Source organism: Carettochelys insculpta, chromosome 6 (genome assembly GCF_033958435.1).
Source record: "Carettochelys insculpta isolate YL-2023 chromosome 6, ASM3395843v1, whole genome shotgun sequence".
In the NCBI taxonomy this organism is placed as follows: Eukaryota; Metazoa; Chordata; order Testudines; family Carettochelyidae; genus Carettochelys; species Carettochelys insculpta.
This window is the reverse complement of record NC_134142.1, coordinates 78997089-79012385: the sequence shown is the minus strand read 5'-3', so window position 1 is coordinate 79012385 and position 15297 is coordinate 78997089. Positions and strand designations below refer to the sequence as shown.

The following is a 15297-nucleotide window of genomic DNA, read 5'->3' as shown; positions in this document are numbered from 1 at the left end:
ACTGGAAAACTGACCAGCCCACAGAATGTTGCCTGTGCCTAGGGGCTGTCTCCCGGGCTGGGTCGCTCACACAATCATGTGCTGTGACTGCAGCTTGAAGTCCTGCCCAAGCTGTCTGAGCAATGCTTGAAGCATACCCCCATCTGCACCTGTTTCCCATGCCTGGGGGTGAGTGACACGAGGGGTACTTACCAGCGGGACCCTCGCCCAGCTGCTAGGGACCGGTTCCAGCACTGGGGTGAGGCTGCTAGCCTCAGAGTCTGGCTCCTGCAGGGGTTGGGCCTCAACTACCTCCTGCTCCTTCTTCTCTGGGGGCTCCTGCTGCACTGGGGAAACTCAAACCCCATGTCGAGGCTCAGGTGAGGTATCCCCCCCACCACAATATGTGGTGCAGCTCCCTGTAGTAGGGGCACTAGGGTGGTCTTGTCTCGGAGTGGTGCGCAGCATCCCAGGCCCACACATACCCTTGCCACAACTTCTTGACCATGGCCCTGACCTGCTCAAGGCTGCAGCAGGGATATCCCCATTTAGCCAGGGCAGTGGCCATAGATTTCGGAATTTTGCCACCTGGCCCAGGGGTCTTGGACAGTTTCCTCCTCAGCCCAGAGAGCCAGGAGGACCTGACTCTTTGGGCCAGACCAAGATGAGGCCTGCCTCTTGGAGCCCCAGAGAGGGTCCTGGGAGCCCCGAAGCTGCTCCCTCCTGCTCAGCCACGGGGACAACACTGTCAGAAAAGTGCCACTGGGAGGTCATTGGACACAGCAGATGGTAGCTTTGCTGCTCGCACATGCTCAGGTTCCTGCCACAGATTTCCTTGGCCCCCTGTAGTTTTAAGAAGGGCTAGAGGCAGGAACCATAGAGTGCTAATTGCTGTGGACAAGGTGTTCACCAGGGCATCTGCACAGCATTCCAGAGCCCTTTTCTGTTGACGGACGCCCCCCCCCCCCCCCCGCCCCCGAACATCCAGACCCACATTTTTTCAACATCTGTCAACAGCAGCATTCTTTCTTGTGCAAAGCAGGGTACAGCTGTCAACAAAAGTCCATTGACTTACTGTCAACAGAACACACTTTGCAATCTGGACTCTCTGTCAATTTGGTCAGCAAAACTCACCAATCTAGACATAGCTTCACGTTAGGAATTCCTTTCTATCATTCACTTAGGCCTTCAGGTATAACCTTTTCTTAGTGTCACATCACTTCTTTCTTCCCTTCTTTCTTTCTTTCTTCTAAGTGCTATTTGCAAATGTTCTTTTAGGGTCTAAACCTGCATCACTAGAGCATTGCAATTGATTTCACGGGGGGCGGGGAGGGAGGATCAAACCTTTAGTTTATATGTGTATATTCTAGATTAGCTTGTCCCAAGATATCATTAGACAGACAAGATATCCAATTCTTTCTGTTGCTTACCACTAGCTTTGCCTTGTCTTGATTGAGCCTACATCAACTAGAGTTTATCCAAATCCAGACATCTTGTAGATCCTGGGTCATTCCTTCTACTACACCAGCAACACCAGACCTACAACCAGGTATCCAGGTGCTGTATGCATCATGGCCCATATCTCCTTATCATTCCTACTAGCACAGACACATTGACTAAAACGGATTACAGGTCTGTGCTTGTGCCACTAGACCATTGTGTCTCATCTTATTTCTCACTCATTCTGACAGGACACCCTCCCATTCTGGCCCTAATAAACTTGAATTACTTTGTCCTTGAACTTGAACTACTGCTTTTCTTCTTGAGCCCTTATAGCCTGTGGGGTAGGAAAGGTGATTTGGGGCCCTAGTACAGTAAACACTCAAAATACGTGGCTTCAAGTTGCACGTAAGTGGCTTTAACGTGAATTAAGCACAACTTGAAACTGTTCTGTTCCCCCCGCCTCCCTCTGCCCTCCTCCAGCAGGGTGGCTGTCAGGTGGTGGCTGGGCCTGTCAGATGGTGGCTGTGCCCAGTTGCTCGTAGGCATGCCTCTCATGGCTGGCTGCCACTCCCTACCCTGGAAGGAAGGCCTCACCCTTTCCCTCCACAACATTGTACAGGGCACAACAAGCCTACACAACCTGGTGGATATTGTGTTCCCCCACATCGAGGCGGATGAGCAGGCACCTGAACAGTGCCCTTAGGTGGCCAAAGGTATACTTGGCCTGCATCCTGGTGTGGTTCAGGCAGACATTGAATAGTTCCTGGCTGGGGTCCAGCTGGCCGGTATAGGGCTTCATCAGCCACAGCATGAGTGGGGTAGGATGCATCCCCCACAATGCAGAATGGCAGCTGCATGTCCCCAACCTCCAACTCATGGTGGGGCAAAGAATGTGCCCATGTCCAGCCTTCAGCATAGGCTGGAGTTGTGGAATTGGGTATTGTGTGCCTGGCCTGCCCACCCAACATAAATGGCCGTGAACTGTCCACAGTGGTCAATCAAGGCCTGCAGCACCATGGAGTCCTTCTGGTTGATGTATTTGGCCACACAATGCTCCAGGGCACAGATAGGGATGTGGATCCCATTGGTGGCCCCAGTGCAGTGGTGGAACCCCAAGGTGGCAAATCCAGCCACAACCTCATCAAGGACTCCCAGATGGATGACCCTCCATAGCGGGATCATGTTGATGGCCCTCACAATCTGCAGAGAGAGGCAACTGAACACACATGACAGGGACTGAGGGAGAAAGTACCTGGGCCCTTTGGGGGTGGGGGTCTCCAGTCCCCTCCCATCTGCCTCCCCTAGCTCTCCAGCAGCCCTCCATGAGGCCACCCCCCAACAGCAGTCGAGCTCTGTGAAGGTGGGACAGAATGGTCCCCCAGTTGTGGGGCTTCTCCCCCACCCCAACTCCACTCCTCATGCTCCTGATCCCACTTCCTGATGGTCCCCCTTTAGCGGGCCACCAATCCCCCTCCAGGCAGAGACCACTGCCTGGGAGTGTATTACCTCCATGAGCAGAGCCCTGGTGGTGCACTTCCCCTAACCAAATTAGTTGCCCACCAACCAGTAGCTGTCAGGGGTAGTGAGCTTCCAGAGGGCAACTGCAACCCACTTCTCCACAGGGATGGCAGGCCACAGATGGATGGCATCTCCGGAAGGCGGTTGCAAGTGAGGCATAGAGATCCAAGAAGATGGCCTTCTGCATACAGAAGTTTTGGAGCCACTGCTGGTTGTCCCGCTGCTCCATGCCCAGCTGGTCTCACCAGTCCAAACTGGTGTGGTGCCTCCGGAGCTGCCTGTGCACTGGAGGGGAGCGGAATGGTGAAAATGTGCAAGTCCTGCAACCAGGGCACCATCCCCAAAGGTGCTCTCAGCCCCAGCCTTGGTGAGGAACAGGAAGTCAGCTACCAGAAAGTTCAGCACCAGCCACAACATGACTATGTGGGGCCATCACAAGCCCAGGGGCAGCTCCAGTGCCCATGCACCGGCTGTGTCACCCCCTAACACAGGGCAAGCACAGCAGGCACAGTGAGAGCGCTGCTGTCCCTCACACGGGTAGCTGAACCCGCAGCAGGCTCAGAGAACAGCTGTCCAGAAACAACAAGTCCTGTGGCACCTTATAGGCTGACAGATGTTTTGGAGCATAAGCTTTCGTGGTGTTTTTCTCTGTCTGAGAGATTGGAGCAAATGCGGTTGTAACTTAGTGCTTGGCTGTATACAGTGGATCATGTAGTGTGCCCTGGATGGAAGCTGGAGGCGTGTAGGTAAGCATAGCAGTCAATGGGTTTCCGGTATAGGGTGGTGTTTATGTGACTATCACTTATTTGCACAGTAGTGACCGGGAAGTGGATCTCTTGTGTGGACTGGTTCAGGCTGAGGTTGATGGTGGGGTGGAAACTTTTGAAATCACGGTGGAACTCTTCAAGAGCCTCCTTCCCACCGGTCCAGATGAAGATGTCATCAATGTAGTGCAAGTAGAGGAGGGGCGCTAGGGGACGAGAACTGAGGAAGCGTTGTTCCAGGTCAGCCATTAAAATATTGGCATGCTGTGGGGCCATGCGGGCGGCATATAGCAGTGCCACTGATTTGAAGGTACAAATTGTCCTCAAGTCCACACTGACTGCTGATAATGGGCCACATCCTCCATGACTGAACTGACCTTGTCAACTCTGGCACTCCTCTTGATTAGAAAACCCTCCTTTACATAAGCCCATATATTTAAACCCTCCCCTGGAACCCACCACTCATGCATCTGATGAAGTGGGTCTTTGCCCACAAAAGCTTATGCTGCAAAATATCTGTTAGTCTATAAAGTGCCACAGGACTGCTTATTTTTGAAGATACAGACTAACTCAGCTGCCCCTTTGATAGCTGTCCAGAAGGGTCCCTTTAAGTGACCATCTCCACAGAGCTCTGGCCCCAGCTCCTGAAGGAATGGGTGACTGGCAACCCTGGCTGATGGGTGGCAGTTTTGATGAGAGAGTGGCCAGGCTGTCTGTCCACTCTCTGTTGACAAAGCAGATTGTTCTTTCGATATTCCTTGATGTCTGGACACGCACTGCCAACAGAGGTTTTGTTGCAAGAGATCTTCCTACATGCACTTCTGCCAGTAAAACCTGCCAATCTAGACATGGCCCAAGCGAGGAACCTCAGCTCAGCTAAGCATTAGATTAGAGAAGCATAACAGTATGAAGGGAGGAGAGTGTGCTAGTAAACCCTATAAATATAAAGACAGCAACATCTCCTACTAACCATCTTCTGACACATCATGTTTGTCATGTTACTCTTACTCCTCAATGCAACAAACTGTTCAAATAAAAATTACAAGCTTGGGAAAAGCTTAGCTTCTGAGCTTTCTGCGATTTAATTGTTGATATGTTGCAGGCGATGTACCCACTAAACATGACCTTTCTATTTTATTCATGTAATTATTTTGCTTTCCAGGTTTCTAGGAGTATGATTATTGGAGTTGCTGAAAGTCACCAAGTCTCCTTGATATTATCTTAAACCTACCTATATTTGCCTCAGTGAGGTGGGGAAGCTTAAGAGAGCAGACAGCTCTTTTTTAAAAAAAATTAAAAATTGAAACAAAATTAATTTCAAACATCTGATTGCAGTCCAATATACAGTGAAATAAGATGACATATTCCAGCATTATTACTTTAGAACAAAGTGCTACATTCTATTCAGCATGAGTGGAAGCAAGTGATCAGAAAGGGACTTATTTGCTGATAATACGGTAAATGACTCATGTCACTACTGCAGAGAATAAATTCTAGGTAGAATTGCAAAACTACTTTATTGATTATTCAAGCTAAAGACCTAGATCATGTATTTTCAATGGCTACAAGGTTAAAGCTTGTACCAACGTATCACTGAAGTACTCAGGGCACAAACAAAATGTTATAGGAGCTTTAACTTTATTTAGACTTCAGTTTGACATTTGGCACAGTAACAAACACAGAATAAAATACGAAAATACAAAATTCATGACATATATGTTTCATCAAATATATTCTCTATTTAGTGAAAGATATTTGTACAACACATTGGCAGGAATATATTCTGCAGTCCAACCCCCTCATACATAGAGCTGTATTATATGAAATACTGTATGTAGAGGAGAGTACTGCACCATATCACTGAAATAGAAAATAGCCCAAAACACTAATAATACATATTGGACAGCAATATAAATACCCAAGACTACATACAACTGGATAGTTTTCAAATCCACTGCAAGAGACCAAGCTCTAAGTGGGTGAAATACAGGCATCCATTTGGAAAGGCTAGACCTGCAATGGTAATGCAGGGCAGCAATATATAGCTATCTGTTTTATTCTGAATAAATCAGCTAACCACAGAACAAACCTATACCCCAGGTCAACCTGTGCTGGCCATGCCTTCGTCCTGATCTAATTCCCGATGAAGTCAATGAGCGGCCTTAAGTCCTTATTCAGGCAAAATTCCCAATAGGCCAATTCTTAACAGGTGCTGAGTCCCACTGAGTTCAGTGGGTACTGCAGGAACTTGGTCTAGCAGGATTTTACCAGCTGAAGCCCTGAGCTAGCAAGAACTTAATAACACATTTATCTTTCAGTACATCAATAGGCTGACTGATTTCAGTAGAACTACACACATGCTTAAGTATAGTATATGCTTAGGTACCAATTCGGTAAGGTACTTAAGTGCTTTTGCTGGATTGGGGCCTGAGTGTAGGCTTAGTAATGGCTGCAGGGTTCAACCTCATGGTTACACAGCATAAGAAGGAATTTAAAGAAACTTTTGGAAAATATAGCTGCATTGACATCTGTTACGCCAAACACTCAGGCTCATTAAAATAAGAAGTATATTAGCTGACTTGATTGTCTAGCAAAGTTCCAAGAGGTGCAGTGAGTTTCTTTTGTTACACAGGTAAGCATCGTCATTAAAACAAGATAGCATAAGGGCCAAATTCTTTCAGGGGGACCAGGTTTGGTCTTCCACTTTAAGGCTGTGTCTATATTGCATGTTTTTGGTTGTTTTTTTTTTTTGACATCCCAAAGTTAATATAAGTAAAGTCGAAAAATTGTGCTCACACAGCCACAGCATTGTGAAATGGAGCGTTCACAATTACAGCCATAGTTCACAGCCACAGAATTGCAAAAGGAGCATTCACATAAGCCAACAGCTGTGCTTTGTTACACATATTCATTTTCAACCTTGAAAGGGGGGTGGAATTGATGAAAGTAGCTCACACAGCTTAAGTTATTATTTTGAGGAACAAACCCTCTTATCTTGACTTTTCGTGCTTGGCAGTGTGAACGCTCCTTGGTTGTTGTTGGGTTTTGTTGTTTTGTTTTGTTTTGTTGGGGAAAACTGCAAGTCTAGACAAGCTCTTAGACTTCCTGGGGAAGCTGTCTAGCTGTTGGTACTCCAAGAGCTGTTTTGGGCTCAGTCTGGAGCTGTGGTGCTGGTATGGGCTCAGAAAGCAGCATGGGGATAGAGAGAAGAGTAAAGGTGCTCAAAATGAATTTAGATCCCAATAACCTGCACAGCTAAGGCTTGATTCACAGGTGAATCAGTAGGCCAAAATATCGATCAGCAGCACTGCTGATTTTTTGGACAGTAAAACTTTGTACTTGTTTCTTTCTTTATGGCTTACCATGCAAATCTAGCAAGGTAAAGAATTTTCCAGAGTTGCTGTTTTTGAACTATGGCAGAGTTCTTCTGGTAACAGAGCTCCTGAAGACAAATTCAATCTGTGAATAATCATAGGGTTCTTCTTCTCACTGACTTCACAGTCACAGCCTTAAGAACATGGCAATAACATTGTGTCTGTTAGTATGATTTTTTACCCACTTGTGTGCAATATTTCTGTTGACATTTAATCTGAGTGGCTTCCTTTTATGGCTATTTGACCTGGTGTTGTCAATTTAGTATATGTAAATATTAGCTATTGAAAAAAATCATTACTAAAAGTCTAATTCCAGTAGCTTTTAATCAAAGAAAAATAGAATTGTGTCAACTGAGGCTACTATAAAAAGTTCCTTCATCATCACTAGTCTAAATTCATCAGGTTTGTCTAAACGTTCATAATTGGTGGGGCTACAGCAGAGTCTACAAAATAAGCATACATTTCTATCTCAAAACCATAGATAAACAAAACATCATGGCAAAGTTAAAGGCTACTGAATATGATTTAATTTTGTTTTACAGCTGTAGCCTAACAGGTGTTATCAATGTTATATGTTGCTATGTTTTCCTGGAACAGCTGCAGTGCTTTTCCTTTGATGACAGGGTCTCTCATTTGTGTGTGTTTCAATCTTTATTCCTCAGAAGAGCTGCAATGGGAAGAAAGAGACTGTAATACAATAGTTTTTGTAAAGTCTGGCTCCGTTTTCTGAAGCCACATTAGGAGAGCAGCTGCCATGAGCCAAGAAGCAGGAAATCAGTTCCTCACTTTCCTTCCAATTTATATCAAAACAAGGTCATATGGGCTGTTAAGGAGATGGCCTGTCTAACAGTACTCACCATCACTAGATAAGTGACAAATCTCGTAAGCTGTTTGAAGAATACTTTGATAGCATTGTGCCTGTCACTTATCAACAGTTATGATCATAAAATCTGTAGTATTTTTTTATGATCCCAGCTTCTCTGTTGTTCATCTGTATGGTCTCTGGGTTTTTTTGTTTGTTTTTTTTTACTGTTTCTGTCTGTTGCATAACTAATTTTGCAAGATTTAAATCAACTCAGGTGGTAAGTCTGATTGGTTAAAGAACTTATTTGCAATATTAGGATTGGTCACAGAATTATTTTGTGATATTATAGTAAAATGATTGTTTATGGTATAACTAAGCAGGACTCAAATTTCACTCTATAAACTGGGGTCCAAGAAGGAGACCAGTGGGGGAAAAAAAGGATAATAAGACGACGATGAGAAGGAAAAACCCACACACCCTCACTGCCTCCAAGACACACTCTACAATCAGACCTGCCAAGACTAGTCCACACAAGTCTAACGCGCAGCAACCAGAACGCAGACAAGACCAGCTTTGTGTGGCCAGCAGGGTAAGTCTGCCGGCATGATCAGGACTGTTGATCATAGCACTGTATGCTTAGCACGTGCATTTTGCTTGGTAATTGTTAACAAACAGAGGATATGGCTATTTCTGGGAAAGTTCATTCACTGGTAAGAAGACCCTGCAAACCTATGAGACAAGGGTGTCTTGAGCCTGTGGAAGGGTGAGGGTGGGTACTTAAATGAACCAGATTGTACCCTGAGCCTTTGGAAGTGGATTTGAGTGGCCCTAAACTCTGAGAACTGGGTAAGGATAGTGCATTTTACCCAGAGTCTAAGGAACTGGTGAAAAGGTGAGGGGGACCCCCTAAATCAACCAGGTTACACATTAGCCTTGAAATCTACACGTTACATTTTGGCTGGGTACAAATGGCATGAGTGGACTCTAGTCAATACTAAGGGATAACTATTTAACAATATTAGCACTTATTGTTACTAGTTCTAGCAAAATATAAAACTTTAGCTTCTGCTATATTCAAGTATGGCTTGAAGGTAAAGGGAAAAGCATGCTGGTTTTACCTTGTTGATTCATAATATCAGCTGAATGGTATTCCTAACCCCATAGGCAATGCATGACCAGTGCACAGGGGGCCCCATGCACCCTTTCCCCACATCCCCCATCAGTGCCACGCCGCTTCTGATGAGTGCACGGGCAGTCCCACTTCTCCCCTGAGTGGCACAGCCTGAAAGCAGCGGAAACTTCCTAGCTCTTACTACTCTCAGGTTGTGTGACTTCAGGGAGTGAGGGGTGGGGACTGACCTATACTTATTGGAAGTAGTGTGGCTGGTCCTTCCTCAGGAAGAGGTGGGCCATGGGTAGAGGACCGGGGGGAGGAAAGGGGCAGGGCAGGGGTGCATGGCCAGTACCCCTCCTGCAATCTCTGCACTGGTTGCCTCTACCTAACCCCAGATTTCCCAGGACACAGCTTGCCCAAATTTACATCTTAACCCAGGTAGCCAGTTGGCAGCATTCTTCACACTCGGCCAAGCTATGGGTGGTAAATTTGTTGGGAATCAACAGGAGTTTTGCATCTGCAAGGAGTACATCAGTGTCTGGGATCATCATGATAACGTGTATGTTATACCAAGGAAAGTAGTGGAAGGAGTATCAAAAACGCCAAAGACTTGCAAAGAAATGCCATCAAAAAAATAGGCATTGGACCATAATCACCATACAGTCAGATCTGAGATCCCTTGGTATTACCCTCTGCTTAGAATGGGAAATAGCAGTGGTATTTCAAATACAATTGTGTGTCAACTATTGGTAAACGCTGACTTTTAAATGGTGACCACTGTATATGTGTGTCCAGTCACTAATCTAGTTGTTAGTACATGTTGCCATATGAAAGCAAGCAGAAATAGCTGAAGTATTATTTATTTCCAAGGTTTCAGACAGTAAACCATTGCCACTAGGCTGTACTTACTGGGGTCATCTTTAGCACAACAGCACATTGAACTAGTGATGTCTGTAGGTATTACTGTAATACAAATAATTACTGATAATAATGGGCTGCAAAAAGACAGCTGAACAACACTATGAAAATTGACAATACTGTTATATCACAGGCCACAGGTGGTGTCCTTACACATCATCTTCCCAGTTCTTGTCCTTAGCAATGAGCAAATGTTCAGTTTTGGGAAGACATACTGTGTTGCTGTTAGTTTTTGTTGTAAAAAGTAGTGGTCCTGGGAGAAGAAGCTATGTGAGCTGCAGGAGAGTTTGGCCTTTGATCAGAGTCCTTATTTGAGGTAGGGTACCTTTTTCACAATCAGACATTGATGTAATACTCAGAGGCTGTGTCTACACTAGCCCAGAACTTCGAAATGGCCATGCAAATGGCCATTTCAAAGTTTACTAATGAAGTGCTGAAATATATATTCAGCGCCTCATTAGAATGCCGGCAGCCACGGCACTTGGAAATTGATGCGGCTAGCTGCCGCGCAGCTCGTCCAGATGGGGCTCCTTTTTGAAAAGTCCCTGTCAACTTCGAAATCCCTTTATTCCCATCTGCTGTTGCATGGCCATTTCAAAGTTTTGGGCTAGTATAGACTTAGCCAGAATGAGATACAGTTTGGTCTAACAGGCAGGGCACCAGCCTAGGATCCAGTAAAACAGGGTTCTAGGCCTAGCTCAGGTTATCTTAGGAAAGTTGATCTTTCTGTGTCTTGCTTCCCATCTGAAGAGAGAGAAGATGAGAGTGCTACTGATGGGAAGAACTGTGTATCAGCTAGGTTGTAGTATTATTATTCCTGGGAGACAGGATCACCCTATGTGCTCCTTGATTGCCTCAATTCAGGACTGGTATGTGTAAATAAAGCAAGTGATACTTAAAATATATCCAGGCTCCAAGTCACTGATTTCTCCTCCATTGAGAAGACGTCCTGCAAGGCCTTTGACCATCAGCATACTCATCCTGGTATCAAGATGTTATGGGGTTGAGGAGGAAGGAAGGGATAACACCTTTACCTTGAAGCGCTTCACAACATTTCTGCAGTGTGGGCATTGTGCATATTCATTTCCCTCATATTTAAAGTCCTTTCCAGAAAAATATTTCACAGGGAATGTTCTCAAAGCAGAGTGTTAAGAGTCAACCAGATGACCCTCATTAGTCAAGAGCCTAAGTCTATCCCCTCGAGGCATCTATTTGAAAATGACCCCTTTGTTGTTTAAGTGTAGTTTATATAAACATGACAGGAATTGACTGGAAAAAATCCAGTGGCTCAATGCAAAGGTCTCTGATATTGTTAAAGAAAGACTTCCTTTAATATCAGTGGTCTTTGGATCAGGTTCAGTTTGATGACTACCATGGCCAGACCTCCTCTATACCTGGCAAAAACACAAATACGTACATGAGATTCCACTATAACTTTAAAATTACACACTTACTTCTCTTCTTTTGTGGAGATGTTATTATCAACAAATGGGATTTCTTCTCTCTCTGTCTTCCCCAGTACAAGGTGATGCTTTTCCATATTTATGACACACTGAAGTAATAATAATAATAATAATCAGAGAGGTAGCCGTGTTAGTCTGTATCTTCAAAAACAACAAGTCATCCTGTAGCACCTTATAGACTAACAGATATTTTGGAGCATAAGCTTTTGTGGGCAAAGACCCACTTCATCATATTAATGTAAGAGATTAAATTAAAACAACATAATGCTCCCCTCAGGAATAGTAAAAGCACAAGAAGGTACACAGAGGGAAATCCTACCTTCAGAGATTTCAAGGTCTGGAGCCCAAGGGAGAAGTTTTTCTCTTTGTCTTCTGTTTAAAAACAAAAATTTTAATTAACAATTGCCTACTGTAATCTTTGCAAATATCTCCACTTTTTTTGGAGAGACATTCCCCAAAACACAGACTTGAGGGACTCACTGAGTCTAGAAAGAAGTAGATGCCAGAGTTTTCACCTCAAAGTCACTGACAGTAACCCAAACTGTAGTGACTTAACGGCTAAATGTAGTGGCTATGGTCTGAAGAAGTGGGTCTGTCCCACGAAAGCTCACCTAATAAACCATTTTGCTAGTCTTTAAAGTGCGACTTGACTGCTTTTTGTAGTGACTTAAATTTGCTATGGCCTGATCAGGCCCTAGTGTTTAATGAATTTGGTGGCTTCCCTCTAATTCCTAGTGATTGGATTTTCACAATACAGAAGAATCATTTTTTTGGTAGTCACAACACTGGCACCAGGTCAGTGACAAGGGATGCTATTGGCAAGGAAGTACAGGGAATCCTACATATTGCTGCTTTTGTTTTACACGTTCTGTGGATAGACAGATGTGAACAGTTGCTCCAGCAGTAAGTTCACTTTAAACATAAGAATGAGAGTTTGTTTTTTTCCCTTACTATTTTTAAAATGGTCAAACAGCTTCACATTTCTTTTATATGAGCCAAAATGAACACACAGCTACTTTGTAGTACACAAATAGACTGTGCCTTTTTTGTTTAAAAGAAAAGCGTGGCGGGTGCGGTACTCAGCCAGCTGCCTGCCCCCTCTCCTCAGCCAAGCTTATGGCTGGGGCTGCTGAAGTGCCGGTACTCTGTACCACCAAGTACCAGCACAAAAAAAGCACTGAAAATAGATATGGTATCAGCTTAGATCACATCTACCACACTGCAAAGATAATGCCCAACAACTTACCTGTGACAACCGCCGAACAGTCCACATGGAGCACTCCCAGTGTAACAGCTAAATGTTCTATCTGGCCAATCACTTTCATATTGCGCATTAACGAAATCTTCTCACCTTCAGCCTGGTAGGTTTTGATATGCTCCTTTAACCTGTACATTGAAACCAGTAACTGCATTTAAGAACGGGTGTTCAGTTGAGATGGCAGTAGAACTATGTTCTTTCAGCTTTCAAGTCATTCCTATTACGTGATCATCATCTGAAGCTGCTTTATGGGTAACCTGTGATGAAATTCTGTACTGATCCTGTTTAGGTCAATGGCAAAAGTGTCAGTGATTTCAACAGGGCAAGATCAGGCCTTATATTAAGAAATTATTTTGGGTTGTATTTCACAACTTTTTCCCAAAGGTATCTCTCTCTCTCTCTCTCTCTCTCTCATTTCCCCAGGACAGAAGAATCTGTTAATTTAAATCTCTCTTCTAGTACTAATGGTCCAAATTCAGTCCCAGAGTACGCATGTTCTGCTCCACTTTGAATCCATGTGGTAGCACCAATAACACCACATCATTATTTGGCTGATAATTTTTCCCTAGTATCTTTCCAGTGGAAGAGTGCGTGTGATTTTTTTTTTATTAGCATATGATGACAGATTATCTCACTGGAAATGGTGACATAGAAAATAAAATATCTAACAGAAGAGGAAAGGATTGTCAACAATGTGTTGTATTTTAACAGTATGTGTTATAGTTGACAGTATTTCCCTAGCCCACTACATTCCATAGGCTCAGAGGGGTGGCCATGTCAGACTGTAGCTCACAAATAACAAGCAGTCCTGTAGCACCTAAAACACTAACAAACTTATTTATTAGATAATGAGCTTTTGTGTGTAAGACCCACTTCCTCAGACCCATGAGAGCTCATTACCTAATAAATACATTTGTTAGCCTTTAAGATGCTACAAGACTGCTTGTTATTTACTTTCCATAAAGTGTTCTGATAACAGGTATTTAGATTCATTTTTTCATGTTTTATACTGAACTGAAATTATACAGAAATTCAAATACAAAGCGATGATTTCTGCCTGGGATAATCCATATTAATTTTTGATTATCCTAAAGTTCATCCCACACCCACTGCTGTCATCCTTAGAGGAACCAACTCTGAACAAGACATTTTGAGGTTATCTCGACTAAAAGAGCCATTTGCCTGCCCAATAGAACTATCTTGCTGAGCAAAGAACCAAAGAGTTTCAATTTATTAATTGTGTTGATTTCCATTTCTTTCGATCTGTCCATATGTCCTGGTTTACCAAGCGCATTAACTATAGAGAAGTAGAATACATTTCCCCTGGGGTTTCCTTCTAGAGCAGCTAAACTGAATAGAATGCAAAAACTCTTTTCACTGATTTCATTATCATTTGACATTCTGATTAACTAATCAGAGTGAAGCAGGTGATTATCAATAATATTTCTACCAGCAACACAGGACTAAGCATGACAAAATGATAACCTCACCATCTAAATTGATAATCAGCTTATGAGAAGGATAAATACAATATCAGGAAATCTGTTTTTCCACCAGCACTCACATGACATTACATAGCATTGTGCCTGGCTGCAGCAGGCATTATTAGAGAAGGGGACAGATTCAGCCACAAAGGAGCTCTTCAAAGAGGGCTATTGTCCAAAGTCTATATTAATTATGATATGAGATATGTTCAGGTCTGCATTGTATTCAGTTTCTTTCTGTCTGGGCTGTATTATAGGAGATACAGGTGTTCAGGTATATAGAGTGCAGTGTAAAATGCCAGCCAGCCAGACACAGCTTCTAGTAAAATATAAAGAAAACAAGTACACCGGCTCTTGCCTCCCCATGTCAATGGCAATCTGAGCTGGGATAGAAGCAGAGCTCTTTAATGGAGCCAGCAAATATCTCTCTTCTCTGCTACCTCCACATGTAGACATCATTGCTCCTGCTTCAGACTGACTTCATGCTGACCCTGGAAATGTAGGACGCAGACTGGGTGCTGCTGGGAACTCCATGGGCTTGTGAGAACAGCCAAGGAACTGTCTGCCAGCAGTGCAGCACTCTGACCCCAAACACTCCTTTCCCCTTCCTGTCCCTGAAGTACCACCAATCTTGAGGGCTGCCAGGTAGGAAGTCTGTCAGAGCCAGCTGTGCTGGCTCTACAACCACAGATGAGATGCCGCTGATTCCTGCCCACTTTGTGCCACGAGAGCACTATGCAGGAGGCAGAGAAGAAGCCAAGATCTCGCCTATTTTATCACACGTGCATTACTAAGATCCAGATCCCCTTCAACTCCCCTTGACTTCAAAGGGGTTACATATTTGTAACCAAGGCCTGGGTGCAGCCTGTTCTCCCCGGGTCAGGGAAAGAGAGAAAAATGACGTGGGTGAGGACACATGGATTTTTGCCTTTTCCAGATTGCTTCTGGTTGCAAGTCAGAGCCAGACTCAGTTAAGCAAAGCAGAGCAGTGGCAGCAGCATGCAATGCAGACTGAACCTCCATACAAGTTGGATGTATGGGGACAGCTCCCGGAAGGCATGTAATAAATGTGTTCATGGATGTTTCATCAGACAGAAAATCAGCTTGAGAGCAAGCTTGAAAAGTAAGAAGGCTCCAGACGTAATCAGCTAACAGAGATACTTAAACAATGGTGAAT

General features: G+C 44.2%; 1 protein-coding gene across 1 annotated transcript in view; it reads right to left on the bottom strand.

The window, feature by feature from the left end:
- Window positions 1-5261: 5261 nt before the first annotated feature.
- Window positions 5262-15297, bottom strand: part of NRIP3 (nuclear receptor interacting protein 3) — a 38495-nt gene continuing 28459 nt past the window's right edge. The window contains exons 4-7 of the mRNA XM_074998926.1: window positions 12625-12764; window positions 11698-11750; window positions 11370-11467; window positions 5262-7745 (exon numbers count right to left, since the gene is read on the bottom strand). Of these exons, the coding sequence (XP_074855027.1) occupies window positions 7730-7745; window positions 11370-11467; window positions 11698-11750; window positions 12625-12764 (307 nt within the window). The 3' untranslated portion in view covers window positions 5262-7729. The remainder of the gene's footprint in view (window positions 7746-11369; window positions 11468-11697; window positions 11751-12624; window positions 12765-15297) is intronic.